At 67.7% G+C, this 16,306-nt stretch overlaps 1 protein-coding gene across 1 annotated transcript in view; it reads right to left on the bottom strand.

The window, feature by feature from the left end:
• The window catches only part of PCDH1 (protocadherin 1), a 125,544-nt gene that overhangs the window by 77,477 nt on the left and 31,761 nt on the right, over positions 1-16,306 (bottom strand). The window contains exons 3-4 of the mRNA XM_075900010.2: positions 9,795-10,609; positions 3,174-5,366 (exon numbers count right to left, since the gene is read on the bottom strand). Of these exons, the coding sequence (XP_075756125.2) occupies positions 3,174-5,366; positions 9,795-10,592 (2,991 nt within the window). The 5' untranslated portion in view covers positions 10,593-10,609. The remainder of the gene's footprint in view (positions 1-3,173; positions 5,367-9,794; positions 10,610-16,306) is intronic.

The raw sequence follows: 16,306 nt of genomic DNA, 5'->3' as shown, positions 1-16,306 counted from the left end.
CAGCACCCTGCAGTTGATCCAATGGCAATAAATGCAAAGTCGTGTGCACTGGACAGAACCCTCCCAGCTGCAGAGCTACAAGGGCAGGGCTGGCGCTAGCTGCTGCCACCCAAGCGCAGGCCTTTGTGGGCGTTCGTCAGCTCCACGTGCAGCAGGGCTCAGAAGGCTGCCTCCGTGAGCCCAAAGAGCAGGACGCTCACCCCTCCTGCACCAAACACCCCCATGGGCACCTGCCTGCAGTGGGCACAAGCACAAAGAACCAGCCCTCGGAGAAAGGAGGAGGGAGACGGTGGATCCCGCAGGTGGGGGCCCAAGCAAAGGGGCAGCTCTGGGCAGGGGAGGAGGCCCTGAGCATTCTGGTGGAGTGGCTCGTGCATAACCTCCTGCCTGCTGGAGCATAGCTCCTTGCTCCCTGCCCGGCCCACTCAGAGCCCCCTGCTCCCTGCCACAGGCAGCCCCCTCCACGTGCAACATGCAGCCCACGCTGACCCTGCTGCACTCAGCGTATGTGGGCACCGGGGGCCAGCCTGGCAGGCAAGGGCTCCCACGTGGCAAGTCGCATGGCCAGGTGCCCGGCTTGGGCCTGGATGCCCACTCCAGCCTCTCCTCAGCGGGGGCTACCTCCTCCCGTGTGGGGTATGGGGGAGCAGCAACAGTGGGGAGGGAGAGGAGTGGATGGGGGCAAGCCTGCAGGGGAAGACACAGTGCATGGGCAGGGCTTTGGGGGAATAGGAGGGGCTGGGTGGGACCTCAGCAGTGGGGAAAGGGGAACAGGCAAGGCAGGAAGATTGCAGCGCACCGCTGGAAATTCTGGGTACCAGCCTGGCTTGGGTACCGATTAAGGCCTGAATCTAGCAAGGCCAGTAGGGGCAGGACAGGCAGAACCATGGAATGAAGCCAGCATAGCCAGGAGGGGTGGGACAGGCAGTATCATGGAACAGGGCCAGTACGGTCAGGAGGGATGGAACAGGCAGCGCCACGGAACGGGGGTGGGACAGGCAGCGCCACGGAACGGGGGTGAGACAGGCAGCGCCACGGAACGGGGGTGAGACAGGCAGCACCATGGAACGGGGGTGAGACAGGCAGCGCCATGGAACGGGGGTGAGACAGGCAGCGCCATGGAACGAGGGTGGGACAGGCAGCGCCATGGAACGGGGGTGAGACAGGCAGCGCCATGGAACGAGGGTGGGACAGGCAGCGCCATGGAACGGGGGTGGGACAGGCAGCACCATGGAACGGGGGTGAGACAGGCAGCACCATGGAACGAGAGTGGGACAGGCAGCGCCATGGAACGGGGGTGGGACAGGCAGCACCATGGAACGGGGGTGGGACAGGCAGCGCCATGGAACGGGGGTGGGACAGGCAGCGCCATGGAACGAGGGTGGGACAGGCAGCGCCATGGAACGAGGGTGGGACAGGCAGCGCCATGGAACGGGGGTGGGACAGGCAGCGCCATGGAATGGGACTGGCACAGCCAGCCTTATGGAAAACAAGACACAGCATTGACAAAAATAGACAACTTTATTGAGGCCAAATAAATCGAGGCAGCCCAGGCCCATGGCAGATCCCAGCCCCATGGGACACAATGCAATGGGGGAGGGGGTACAGGACACAATGCAATGGGGGAGGGGGTACAGGACACAATGCAGTGGGGGAGGGGGTACAGGATACAAGGTCAATCCTGCGCACACCCACCCACTGGCAGATCCCAACAGGACCCAGGGGGATGAAGCAGCCGGGCTCCCAGCTCCCTGCCCCGACTGCCCAAGTCCCTCAAGATGCAGCCAGGACCTTTGCTCTGCCTCCCATGTGGCAAGAAAGTGACCAAGCCCTGGTACAACCCCCCTGCTCCCTGCAGAGACCCCCATACCCAGCACAGCCCCCGCTCCCTGCAGAGACCCCTCCATACCCAGCACAGCCCCCGCTCCCTGCAGAGACCCCCATACCCAGCACAGCCCCCGCTCCCTGCAGAGACCCCCCATACCCAGCACAGCCCCCGCTCCCTGCAGAGACCCCCATACCCAGCACAGCCCCCGCTCCCTGCAGAGACCCCCCCTCCAAGCACAGCCCCCGCTCCCTGCAGAGACCCCCATACCCAGCACAGCCCCCGCTCCCTGCAGAGCTTCCCTGCAGTGACCCCCATACCCAGCACAGCCCCCGCTCCCTGCAGTGACCCCCCCATACCCAGCACAGCCCCCGCTCCCTGCAGAGACCCCCCCATACCCAGCACAGCCCCCCTGCTCCCAGCAGAGACCCCCAGCACAGCTCCCCGCTTCCTGCAGAGACCCCCATACCCAGCACAGCCCCCGCTCCCTGCAGAGACCCCCATACCCAGCACAGCCCCCGCTCCCTGCAGAGACCCCCATACCCAGCACAGCCCCCGCTCCCTGCAGAGACCCCCATACCCAGCACAGCCCCCGCTCCCTGCAGAGACCCCCCCATACCAAGCACAGCCCCCCTGCTCCCAGCAGAGACCCCCAGCACAGCTCCCCGCTCCCTGCAGAGACCCCCATACCCAGCACAGCCCCCGCTCCCTGCAGAGACCCCCACCCCGACACACAGACAGCCCGGATGAGGAGCCATCCCACAGTCTCTCCTGTGGCTTGGCAGCGGCTGCCGCATCAACAGCTCCAATGACAGGCTGGAGCAAAGGACCAAGCGCCCCAGAGAGCGAGGGCTGGTCCCTGGTCCCGGGCCCCGGCCAAGCTCCCCAGCCAGCCAGCCGCACCAGCAGCAGAAGCGTCTCTCCCACCTCTGCCTTGCACAACGGCACATCCGGGCTCAGCCCCTCCCCAGAGCCCCACCTGGCACTGCAGAGCTGGGACCGGGCACAGCACCCGGCCCCAGGCAGGGCTGGAACTCAGCCCGTGGAGGGCAGCCAGGGGCAGGGAGGGGTGGGCAGTGTCGGCTGCCCCTGGGGCCGTGGAGCCAGGCCACCCACCCTCTCGCCCGGCGCATGCACGGCTCCTTCCAGCAGGGCAACCCCCAGCAATGCCGCCAGCGGCTCCCCCCCTCGGCCACCCTGCCCAGGATCCAGCCAGGCTAGCTGCTCCATGAGTCCTCGGCCAGCCCCCCAGGCCCGGCTGGGTCCATGCTCACTCCCACACCTCTGTCCAGATGGCGCCCCGGTGCAGATGGGGGGCGTCCGGCGGGCTCAGGACGAGCTCTCCTACCTGCTTGTTGGTGTATTTCGGGGGGTTGGTGCGGTAGCTGTAGTCCGAGTACTGCTCCGAGCCCGTGGAGTTGCTGTCCCCCGTGCCCACAAAGGTGTTAGCAGCAGGCAGGTCCTGCACCACCTGGTGCTTCTTGGAGGCGGAGGGCGACTGGGGCTGCAGCTGAATGGAGGGCAGCGGGGAGTTGGAGCGGTAGTGGCGCCCCAGGTCCGGGCTCCCGGGCGGGTAGTTGAGAGGCAGGTGGATACGGGGGCTGTCGCTGACCGAGTCGTTCATCAGGTTGAACTTGAGGGATTTCTGCAGCCCCGTCTCCTCCTCGTCCTCGGCCGGCTTGGGTGGCTTGGGGGACTTGCTCTTCTTGCCCTTGCCCTTGCCCTTGCCGCCTTTGTTGCCCTGCTTGGGGGCATACAGGTCCTTGGTCTCCTTCTTTCCGGCCTGGTAGCCGCTCTTGGCCTCCCGCTGCCGGCAGTAGCGCACCAGCACCACCAGCACGATGACCAGGGTGACGGCCACGATGCCGGCGATGACGCCGAAGAGGATGTTGCTGCGCTGCTTGCTGCGCTCGTACTCGGGGTCGCCGGCGATGTCAATGTCCAAGGGCGTGTCCAGGCTGTGCCCCAGCAGGGTCTCCAGCAGCGTGCGATTGGCCAGGGTCTCGTTGACGTAGAAGTGCACCAGCGCGGTGCCGTGGCGCGAGGGCTTGCCCCGGTCGTTGACTCGCACCACCAGGCGGTGCAGACCGTGGTGCTTGCGCAGGATCTCCTTCTCCAGCGTGATGTCCCCGCTCTGCGGCGAGATCTGGAACAGCTCGAAGGGGTTGCCCCCCGTGATGCTGTAGGACAGCTCGGCATTCACCCCCGAGTCGATGTCCTCAGCCTTGACCTTGCTGACCTGCTGCCCAGGGCTGGTGTGGGGCAGAAGGTGCTTGTAGGAGGCGTTGGAAGGGGAGGTGATGAAGGGGGCGTTGTCATTCTCATCCAGCACGTTGATAGTCACCCCCACGTAGGCGGATCTGGGAGGGTCCCCGCCATCCACCGCCTTGAGCCGAAAGGTGTAGGTGCTCTGCTGCTCCCGGTCAAAGGAGATGCTGGAGAGGATGGTGCCGGTGCCATTCTGGATGACAAAGTCCCCGTTGTCCTGCTCCACCGACAGCTGAATGCGGGCGTTGTCCCCCTTGTCGGCGTCAATCACCGTCACCATGCCCACCGGGCTCAGAGGCGGCATGTTCTCCATCACCGAGAAGTTGTAGCTGCTCAGCATAAACTTGGGGTCGTTGTCGTTCCTGTCCATGACGTTGATGGCCACAGAGGCGGTGCCCTTGAGACTTGGGCTGCCCTTGTCAGCCGCCACCACCAGGAACTCGTAGCGCTCCCTCTGCTCCCGGTCCAGCACCGTCTTCACGCGGATCTCGCCCGACTCGGGGTCGATGGAGAAGAAGCCCTTGGAGGAGGGGTCCACCACCAGGGAGTAAACCAGCTTGGCATTGGAGCCGCTGTCCGCGTCACTGGCGCTCACCTCCACCACCAGGTCATCGGGAGCGTTGTTCTCAGGGAAGGCCACCTCGGTGAGGCTCTGGCTGAAGACCGGGGCGTTGTCGTTCACATCCACCACCTGCACCTTGAGGGAGTTGGTGCTGGAGAGGGGCGGGTTCCCCGAGTCCACGGCCACAATCTCAATGGTGTACTCCTTCACCGCCTCGTAGTCCAGCGGCGTGGTGGTCTGCAGGAAGTACTTCTTCTTGCTATCGCTGCCCGTTTCGCTGGCCTGCCTCAGCTGGAACGGGACGTCGCCAGCCACCACACAGGTGACCACCGCATTTTCGCCCTCGTCCCGGTCAGACACCTGAACCAGCGCCACAGCCGTCTCCACGGGCACGTCCTCGGAGATGTTGGCCATGCCATCCTGATGGGTGACCAGGCCAATGCCCCGGATCTCGATGGAGGGGGCATTGTCATTCATGTCCTTGATGGTCACCACCACCTGGGTGCGGGCGCTCTTGGGGTTGGCCCCCTTGTCCTTGGCCAAGACGGAGAACTTGAGGATGTTGACATCCTCCCGGTCAATGGGCCCCTGCACGGTGATGAGGCCCGTGGCCCTGTCCAGACGCAGCAGGCGACGCACCACGTCCGAGGCCTGGTGGAAGGAGTAGTCGATCTCCGCATTGGCGCCCTGATCCGAGTCGTTGGCTTTCACCTGTGGGAGGAGCGAGGGGGACACGGTGAACAGGAGCCGGGAGGCCAACTCCCCGCCCACTGGGGACCAGAGCACCTGAGAAGCTGCTCCAGCGAAACCGGCCTGACCGGTTAGTCAGCCCCACTCCCTGCTCTGCAGCTCTGGCATGCGAGGAATTCTCCATGGGAACCAGCCAGCCAGCAGTGGCTTGGCCGGGTGGGCCAGGCGGAGCCCTGGCAGCAGCCGGGCTGGGCACACCCTCTGCTGAGCAGGATCCCCAGGGGCAGCCATGTTGAGTGCTGCCTGGAGGACTGGGTGAGACCCCGGGCTGGGACAGCAGGAGGCTGCATGTGGAGATTGAGGAGCAGGAGCATGGGGGAATCTTGGGACTGGAATGGGGGGGGGACTGACTTCAGGCCTGTGGGGCAGTGGCAGAGCTGGGGAGGTGCCTGATGGGGCTGGGCAGTGGCAGGAGGCGTGGGTCAGTTCTGAGGGGAGCAGCCTAGCTGGAGAATGAGGGGGGGAGCCAGGACAGGAAGAGCAGGTGGGGGGCAGGCTGGGATCGAGGGGCAACAGCAGAACTGCAGGGGGGACTGCCCATACCCTGCACGGCTTCCCCAGCAGCATTTCTGTAACACAAGCCTGTCTGCCCTGTGGTGACTGGCTCTGCCCTCGCCGACGGCCGCTCTCGGGCTCAGTACATTTGGAGGGAGAACAAACGTTGTTCGCTGCCAATTCCACCTTCCCCCGCTCCCCGCACCAGCGGAGGAGTCACTCTCCCCGCAAAGACGAAAGCTGCTCTCAGCTCTGCCACCTTATCTGCCTCCAACCTTTGTTCCCCCCGCGGGAGCAATGAACCCTCCCGATCCCACCCTTCAACCCCCCCGCGGGAACAATGAACCCTCCCGATCCCACCCTTCAACCCCCCCGCGGGAACAATGAACCCTCCCGATCCCACCCTTCAATCCCCCCGCGGGAACAATGAACCCTCCCGATCCCACCCTTCAATCCCCCCGCGGGAACAATGAACCCTCCCGATCCCACCCTTCCATCTCCCCGCGGGAGCAATGAACCCTCCCAATCCCACCCTTCAATCCCCCCGCGGGAACAATGAACCCTCCCGATCCCACCCTTCCATCTCCCCGCGGGAGCAATGAACCCTCCCAATCCCACCCTTCAATCCCCCCGCGGGAGCAATGAACCCTCCCGATCCCACCCTTCCATCTCCCCGCGGGAGCAATGAACCCTCCCGATCCCACCCTTCAATCCCCCCGCGGGAGCAATGAACCCTCCCGATCCCACCCTTCAATCCCCCCGCGGGAACAATGAACCCTCCCGATCCCACCCTTCAATCCCCCCGCGGGAACAATGAACCCTCCCGATCCCACCCTTCGATCCCCCCGCGGGAACAATGAACCCTCCCGATCCCACCCTTCAATCCCCCCGCGGGAGCAATGAACCCTCCCGATCCCACCCTTCGATCCCCCCGCGGGAGCAATGAACCCTCCTGATCCCACCCTTCAATCCCCCCGCGGGAGCAATGAACCCTCCCGATTGCACCCGTCAATCCCCCCGCGGGAGCAATGAACCCTCCCGATCCCACCCTTTGCTCCCCCCGCATGAGCAATGAACCCTCCCGATCCCACTCTTCGATCCCCCCACGGGAGCAATGAACCCTCCCAATCCCACCCTTTGATCCCCCCGCAAGAGCAATGAACCTTGCCGATCCCACCCTTCGATCCCCCCACGGGAGCAATGAACCCTCCCGATCCCACCCTTTGCTCCCCCCGCATGAGCAATGAACCCTCCCAATCCCACTCTTCGATCCCCCCACGGGAGCAATAAACCCTCCCGATCCCACCCTTCAATCCCCCCACGGGAGCAATGAACCCTCCCGATCCCACCCTTCGATCCCCCCGCGGGAGCAATGAACCCTCCCGATTCCACCCTTCAATCCCCCCGCGGGGGCAATGAACCCTCCCGATCCCACCCTTCAATCCCCCCGCGGGAGCAATGAACCCTCCCGATTCCACCCTTCAATCCCCCCGCGGGGGCAATGAACCCCCCCACTTCCACCCTTCGATCCCCCCACGGGAGCAATGAACTCTCCCGATTCCACCCTTCAATCCCCCCGCGGGGGCAATGAACCCTCCCACTTCCACCCTTCGATCCCCCCACGGGAGCAATGAACCCTCCCAATCCCACCCTTGGATCCCCCCGCGGGAGCAATGAACCCTCCCGATCCCACCCTTCGATCCCCCCGCGGGAGCAATGAACCCTCCCGATCCCACCCTTCGATCCCCCCGCGGGAACAATGAACCCTCCCGATCCCACCCTTCCATCTCCCCGCGGGAGCAATGAACCCTCCCGATCCCACCCTTCGATCCCCCCGCGGGAGCAATGAACCCTCCCAATTCCACCCTTCAATCCCCCCGCGGGGGCAATGAACCCTCCCACTTCCACCCTTCGATCCCCCCGCGGGAGCAATGAACCCTCCCGATCCCACCCTTCGATCCCCCCGCGGGAGCAATGAACCCTCCCGATCCCACCCTTCGATCCCCCCGCGGGAACAATGAACCCTCCCGATCCCACCCTTCGATCCCCCCGCGGGAACAATGAACCCTCCCGATCCCACCCTTCGATCCCCCCGCGGGAGCAATGAACCCTCCCAATTCCACCCTTCAATCCCCCCGCGGGGGCAATGAACCCTCCCACTTCCACCCTTCGATCCCCCCACGGGAGCAATGAACCCTCCCAATCCCACCCTTCGATCCCCCCGCGGGAGCAATGAACCCTCCCAATCCCACCCTTCGATCCCCCCGCGGGGGCAATGAACCCTCCCACTTCCACCCTTCGATCCCCCCGCGGGAGCAATGAACCCTCCCGATCCCACCCTTCGATCCCCCCGCAGGAGCAATGAACCCTCCCGATCCAACCCTTCGATCCCCCCGCAGGAGCAATGAACCCTCCCACTTCCACCCTTCGATCCCCTGCCCCGCACGAGCAATGAACCCTCCCGATCTCATCCTTTGATCCCTCCCCCCCCGCACGAGCAATGGAACCCCCCGATCCCTAGCAAGACCAGTGTGCCAAGCCGCCAGGCTGGCCTCGTGCCGCTTATTAAGATGGCAGCAGCAGATAAACAGACGTCCGCTCCCATTGGCCCGGGGCCCCTTCCACCAAATCCACCGAGACCCGCCCCGCAGGGCCCCCAGCCAATCAGGATGGGCACTGGGATGCCACGCTTGGGCTCAAAACTGTCTGCGGAGGCTGTACCACGCGAGCAGCCGGGGCTGGCAGGGGCTGGGCACGTCCGGCGGCTGCTCAACCCCAGCACGGCCGAGCAGGCGCTGCCCGAGCAGCCAGGCCCAAGGAGCCGCTTTGCCCCCAGAGACGTTTGGCGCGGCCGAAAGGGAGAGGCGGTCCCAGTGCACAGCCAGTGTTTAGCGCAGCCGGGCGGGTTCCCAGCGCGTCTCTGCCCCAGCCGCCCCGCCAGCCCCGTACGGCCCTGCCAGTGCCCCTCCCGCCAGCCCCGTACGGCCCTGCCAGTGCCCCTCCCGCCAGCCCCGTACCGCCCTGCCAGTGCCCCTCCCGCCAGCCCCGTACGGCCCTGCCAGTGCCCCTCCCGCCAGCCCCGTACGGCCCTGCCAGTGCCCCTCCCGCCAGCCCCGTACGGCCCTGCCAGTGCCCCTCCCGCCAGCCCCGTACGGCCCTGCCAGTGCCCCTCCCGCCAGCCCCGTACCGCCCTGCCAGTGCCCCTCCCGCCAGCCCCGTACCGCCCTGCCAGTGCCCCTCCCGCCAGCCCCGTACGGCCCTGCCAGTGCCCCTCCCGCCAGCCCCGTACGGCCCTGCCAGTGCCCCTCCCGCCAGCCCCGTACCGCCCTGCCAGTGCCCCTCACGCCAGCCCCGTACAGCCCTGCCAGTGCCCCTCCCGCCAGCATCGTACGGCCCTGCCAGTGCCCCTCCCGCCAGCCCCGTACGGCCCTGCCAGTGCCCCTCATGCCCGACCTGCAGCTCCCGCCATCCCTGTCCGGCCCTGTGTGCCCCTCATGCCCGACCCACAGCCCCTACCAGCTCCATACAGCTCTGCCAGTGCCCCACCCTGGGCTTCCCACTCACAGCTCTGCCAGTGCCCCTCACGCCCGACCCACAGCCCTGCCAGTCCCACCCTGGGCTTCCCACTCACAGCTCTGCGGTGCCCCTCACGCCCGACCCACAGCCCCGCCAGCCCCGCCCTGGGCTTCCCACTCACAGCTCTGCGGTGCCCCTCACGCCCGACCCACAGCCCCCGCCAGCCCCGCCCTGGGCTTCCCTGGCACAGCTCTGCGGTGCCCCTCCCGCCACCATGCAGCCTGCTCTGCTGCCACGCGCCTGAGGCTCACAGGATGCCCTTGGGGGCTGAGCAGGACTGGCCTGGCGGGGCCGTGGCCCAGGGCCTGCTGCGCTCACCTGCAGGACGGAGTGCCCCACGGGGCTGTTCTCCGAGAGCTCCGCCTCGTACAGGGCCTTCTCAAACTTGGGGGCGTTGTCGTTCATGTCCAGGATGGTGATGCGCAGCAGGGCGCTGCTGGCCCGCGGGGGGCTGCCTCCGTCCTGCACCTTGATGGTCAGGTCATAGGAGTCCCACTGCTCCCGGTCCAGGTTCCCCATGACGATCAGCTGCGGCTGCTTCTCGTCCTGGTCCTCAGCCACCTGCAGGCCGAACAGCTCCTGCGCCTCGGGCCCGGCCAGCAGCTCGTAGGAGGCCACGCCGTTGGCGCCCGCGTCGCGGTCCGTGGCCAGGGGGATGGGGAAGAGCATCCCCAGGTTGGTGTTCTCGGGGATGGCCAGCGTGATGACGGGCGTGGCGAAGTTGGGCGTGTTGTCGTTGATGTCCAGCACCTCGATCTGCCCCTCCAGCAGGCGCGGGCTGTTGTTCATCAGCAGGTCCGTGATGGACACCTCAAACTCCAGGAAGCAGGGGTCCCCGGGCAGCTGGCTCAGGCACTCGCGCAGGCTCTCCCGGTCGATGGAGGTCTCCGTGGTGTAGATGTCTCCCGTCTTGCCGTCCACGCGCAGGTAGGGGGCCCCCACCTCCAGCTTATAGAGGTGCCCCACGTCGGGAAAGCCGTAGTCGGCAGCCAGGCTCCCAATGAGCGTGTTGGGCGGCTGCTCCTCCTGCACCTTGTAGAGCACCCGTGTCCCGGCACCCAGGGTGGGCAGCTGCAAGAAGAGCCCCAGGCCCATGCAGGCTGCCAGCCACCTCATCCTGCACTGGAGGGGGGCTGCAAGGAAGCACAGAAACCGCAGATTAGGGACAGCCCACGCCATCCCTCAGTACTGCCCGGCCCGGCCACTGCACGGCCAGCCCGGCTCCGAGAGGCAGCGCCCCGGCCCGGCCACTGCATGGCCAGCCCGGCTCCGAGAGGCAGCGCCCCGGCCCGGCCACTGCACGGCCAGCCCGGCTCCGAGGGGCAGCGCCCCGGCCCGGCCACTGCACGGCCAGCCCGGCTCCGAGAGGCAGCGCCCCGGCCCGGTCACTGCACGGCCAGCCTGGCTCCGAGGAGCAGCGCCCCGGCCCGGCCACTGCACGGCCAGCCCGGCTCCGAGGAGCAGCGCCCCTCGCCCGGTCACTGCACGGCCAGCCTGGCTCCGAGGGGCAGCGCCCCGGCCCGGCCACTGCACGGCCAGCCCGGCTCCGAGGGGCAGCGCCCCGGCCCGGCCACTGCACGGCCAGCCCGGCTCCGAGAGGCAGCGCCCCGGCCCGGCCACTGCACGGCCAGCCCGGCTCCGAGAGGCAGCGCCCCGGCCCGGCCACTGCACGGCCAGCCCGGCTCCGAGAGGCAGCGCCCCGGCCCGGCCACTGCACGGCCAGCCTGGCTCCGAGAGGCAGCGCCCCGGCCCGGCCACTGCACGGCCAGCCCGGCTCCGAGAGGCAGCGCCCCGGCCCGGTCAGTGCACGGCCAGCCCGGCTCCGAGGGGCAGCGCCCCGGCCCGGCCACTGCACGGCCAGCCCGGCTCCGAGGGGCAGCGCCCCGGCCCGGTCACTGCACGGCCAGCCCAGCTCCGAGGGGCAGCGCCCCGGCCCGGTCACTGCACGGCCAGCCCGGCTCTGAGGGGCAGCGCCCCGGCCCGGCCACTGCACGGCCAGCCTGGCTCCGAGGGGCAGCGCCCCGGCCCGGCCACTGCACGGCCAGCCTGGCTCCGAGGGCCAGCGCCCCGGCCCGGTCACTGCACGGCCAGCCTGGCTCCGAGGGCCAGCGCCCCGGCCCGGTCACTGCACGGCCAGCCTGGCTCCGAGGGGCAGCGCCCCGGCCCGGTCACTGCACGGCCAGCCCGGCTCTGAGGGGCAGCGCCCCGGCCCGGCCACTGCACGGCCAGCCTGGCTCCGAGGGCCAGCGCCCCGGCCCGGTCACTGCACGGCCAGCCCGGCTCTGAGGGGCAGCGCCCCGGCCCGGCCACTGCATGGCCAGCCTGGCTCCGAGGGCCAGCGCCCCGGCCCGGTCACTGCACGGCCAGCCTGGCTCCGAGGGGCAGCGCCCCGGCCCGGTCACTGCACGGCCAGCCCGGCTCCGAGGGGCAGCGCCCCGGCCCGGTCACTGCACGGCCAGCCTGGCTCCGAGGGGCAGCGCCCCTCGCCCGGTGCCAAGCACGCACATGCACACACACACACACACACACACGAGGAAGAGCCGATTCCCAGCAGCCTGCCACTGCTAGGGAAAGCCCTGCCTGCGTACGGACACAGCATGACGCCTGCCCCTGCCCACCAGCCAGGCCCAATGCAAATAGCCACCACACCCGGGCAGATGCTGCAGCACGCACTGCAAAGGGTTCCCACCTGCACTGCACAGTGGGCCAGAGCCAGAGCCAGAGCCAGAGCCAGAGCCAGCCTCGCAGCGCAGACCAGAGACACTGCACCCCAGCCCAGCACTGCAGCAACACGCCACCAGCGCCCCATCTCACCCCCCACACTGCAACACGCCACCAGCGCCCCATCTCACCCCCCACACTGCGACACGCCACCAGCGCCCCATCTCACCCCCCACACTGCGACACGCCACCAGCGCCCCATCTCACCCCCCCACACTGCAACACGCCACCAGCGCCCCATCTCACCCCCCACACTGCGACACGCCACCAGCGCCCCATCTCACCGCCCACACTGCAACACGCCACCAGTGCCCCATCTCACCCCCCACACTGCAACACGCCACCAGCGCCCCATCTCACCCCCCACACTGCGACACGCCACCAGCGCCCCATCTCACCCCCCACACTGCAACACGCCACCAGCGCCCCATTCCAACCCCCTACACTGCGACACGCCACCAGCACCCCATCTCACCCCCCACACTGCGACACGCCACCAGCGCCCCATCTCACCCCCCACACTGCGACAAGCCACCAGCGCCATCTCACCCCCCACACTGCAACACTCCACCAGCGCCCCATCTCACCCCCCACACTGCAACACGCCACCAGCGCCCCATCTCACCCCACACACTGCAACACGCCACCAGCGCCCCATCTCACCCCCACACTGCAACATGCCACGAGTGCCCCATCTCACCCCCCACACTGCAACACCCACCAGCGCCCCATCTCACCCCCCCACACTGTGACACGCCACCAGCGCCCCATCTCACCCCCCACACTGCAACACGCCACCAGCGCCCCATCTCACCCCCCCACTGCGACAAGCCACCAGCGCCCCATCCCAACCCCCCTACACTGCGACACGCCACCAGCGCCCCATCTCACCCCAGCACATACTGCAACACGCCACCAGCGCCCCATCTCACCCCTCACACTGCAACACGCCACCAGCGCGCCCTCTCACCGCCCACACTGCAACACGCCACCAGAGCCCCATCTCACCCCCCACACTGCAACACGCCACCAGCGCCCCATCTCACCCCACACACTGCAACACGCCACCAGCGCCCCATCTCACCCCCACACTGCAACATGCCACGAGTGCCCCATCTCACCCCCCCACACTGCAACATGCCACGAGTGCCCCATCTCACCCCCCACACTGCAACACTCCACCAGCGCCCCATCTCACCCCCCCACACTGTGACACGCCACCAGCGCCCCATCTCACCCCCCACACTGCAACACGCCACCAGCGCCCCATCTCACCCCCCCACTGCGACAAGCCACCAGCGCCCCATCCCAACCCCCCTACACTGCGACACGCCACCAGCGCCCCATCTCACCCCAGCACATACTGCAACACGCCACCAGCGCCCCATCTCACCCCTCACACTGCAACACGCCACCAGCGCGCCCTCTCACCGCCCACACTGCAACACGCCACCAGAGCCCCATCTCACCCCCCACACTGCAACACGCCACCAGCGCCCCATCTCACCCCCCACACTGCGACACGCCACCAGCGCCCCATCTCACCCCCCACACTGCAACACGCCACCAGCGCCCCATCTCACCCCCCCACTGCGACAAGCCACCAGCGCCCCATCCCAACCCCCCTACACTGCGACACGCCACCAGCGCCCCATCTCACCCCAGCACATACTGCAACACGCCACCAGCGCCCCATCTCACCCCTCACACTGCAACACGCCACCAGCGCGCCCTCTCACCGCCCACACTGCAACACGCCACCAGAGCCCCATCTCACCCCCCACACTGCAACACGCCACCAGCGCCCCATCTCACCCCCCACACTGCGACACGCCACCAGCGCCCCATCTCACCCCCCACACTGCAACACTCCACCAGCGCCCCATCTCACCCCCCACACTGCGACACACCACCAGCGCCCCATCTCACCCCCCACACTGCAACACTCCACCAGCGCCCCATCTCACCCCCCACACTGCGACATGCCACCAGCGCCCCATCTCAACCCCCACACTGCAACACGCCACCAGCGTCCCATCCCAACCCCCCTACACTGCGACACGCCACCAGCGCCCCATCTCACCCCCCCACACTGTGACACGCCACCAGCGCCCCATCTCACCCCCCACACTGCAACACGCCACCAGCGCCCCATCTCACCCCCACACTGCGACAAGCCACCAGCGCCCCATCCCAACCCCCCTACACTGCGACACGCCACCAGCGCCCCATCTCACCCCAGCACATACTGCAACACGCCACCAGCGCCCCATCTCACCCCTCACACTGCAACACGCCACCAGCGCGCCCTCTCACCGCCCACACTGCAACACGCCACCAGAGCCCCATCTCACCCCCCACACTGCAACACGCCACCAGCGCCCCATCTCACCCCACACACTGCAACACGCCACCAGCGCCCCATCTCACCCCCACACTGCAACATGCCACGAGTGCCCCATCTCACCCCCCCACACTGCAACATGCCACGAGTGCCCCATCTCACCCCCCACACTGCAACACTCCACCAGCGCCCCATCTCACCCCCCCACACTGTGACACGCCACCAGCGCCCCATCTCACCCCCCACACTGCAACACGCCACCAGCGCCCCATCTCACCCCCCCACTGCGACAAGCCACCAGCGCCCCATCCCAACCCCCCTACACTGCGACACGCCACCAGCGCCCCATCTCACCCCAGCACATACTGCAACACGCCACCAGCGCCCCATCTCACCCCTCACACTGCAACACGCCACCAGCGCGCCCTCTCACCGCCCACACTGCAACACGCCACCAGAGCCCCATCTCACCCCCCACACTGCAACACGCCACCAGCGCCCCATCTCACCCCCCACACTGCGACACGCCACCAGCGCCCCATCTCACCCCCCACACTGCAACACGCCACCAGCGCCCCATCTCACCCCCCCACTGCGACAAGCCACCAGCGCCCCATCCCAACCCCCCTACACTGCGACACGCCACCAGCGCCCCATCTCACCCCAGCACATACTGCAACACGCCACCAGCGCCCCATCTCACCCCTCACACTGCAACACGCCACCAGCGCGCCCTCTCACCGCCCACACTGCAACACGCCACCAGAGCCCCATCTCACCCCCCACACTGCAACACGCCACCAGCGCCCCATCTCACCCCCCACACTGCGACACGCCACCAGCGCCCCATCTCACCCCCCACACTGCAACACTCCACCAGCGCCCCATCTCACCCCCCACACTGCGACACACCACCAGCGCCCCATCTCACCCCCCACACTGCAACACTCCACCAGCGCCCCATCTCACCCCCCACACTGCGACATGCCACCAGCGCCCCATCTCAACCCCCACACTGCAACACGCCACCAGCGTCCCATCCCAACCCCCCTACACTGCGACACGCCACCAGCGCCCCATCTCACCCCAGCACATACTGCAACACGCCACCAGCGCCCCATCTCACCCCCACACTGCAACATGCCACGAGTGCCCCATCTCACCCCCCCACACTGCAACATGCCACCAGCGCCCCATCTCACCCCCCCACTGCGACACGCCACCAGCGCCCCATCTCACCCCCCCCCACTGTGACACGCCACCAGCGCCCCATCTCACCCCCCCACACTGCGACACGCCACCAGCGCCCCATCTCACCCCCCACACTGCAACACGCCACCAGCGCCCCATCCCAACCCCCCACACTGCGACACGCCACCAGCACCCCATCTCACCCCCCCCACACTGCAACACGCCACCAGCATCCCATCTCACCACCACACACTGCAACACGCCACCAGCGCCCCATCTCACCCCCCACACTGCGACACACCACCAGCGCCCCATCTCACCCCCCACACTGCAACACTCCACCAGCGCCCCATCTCACCCCCCACACTGCGACATGCCACCAGCGCCCCATCTCAACCCCCACACTGCAACACGCCACCAGCGTCCCATCCCAACCCCCCTACACTGCGACACGCCACCAGCGCCCCATCTCACCCCAGCACATACTGCAACACGCCACCAGCGCCCCATCTCACCCCCACACTGCAACATGCCACGAGTGCCCCATCTCACCCCCCCACACTGCAACATGCCA

This window comes from Pelodiscus sinensis, chromosome 16 (genome assembly GCF_052426305.1).
Source record: "Pelodiscus sinensis isolate ZL-2025 chromosome 16, ASM5242630v1, whole genome shotgun sequence".
Taxonomy (NCBI): domain Eukaryota; kingdom Metazoa; phylum Chordata; order Testudines; family Trionychidae; genus Pelodiscus; species Pelodiscus sinensis.
The sequence above is the reverse complement of the archived record's forward strand: the minus strand, read 5'-3'. Positions and strand labels throughout refer to the sequence as shown.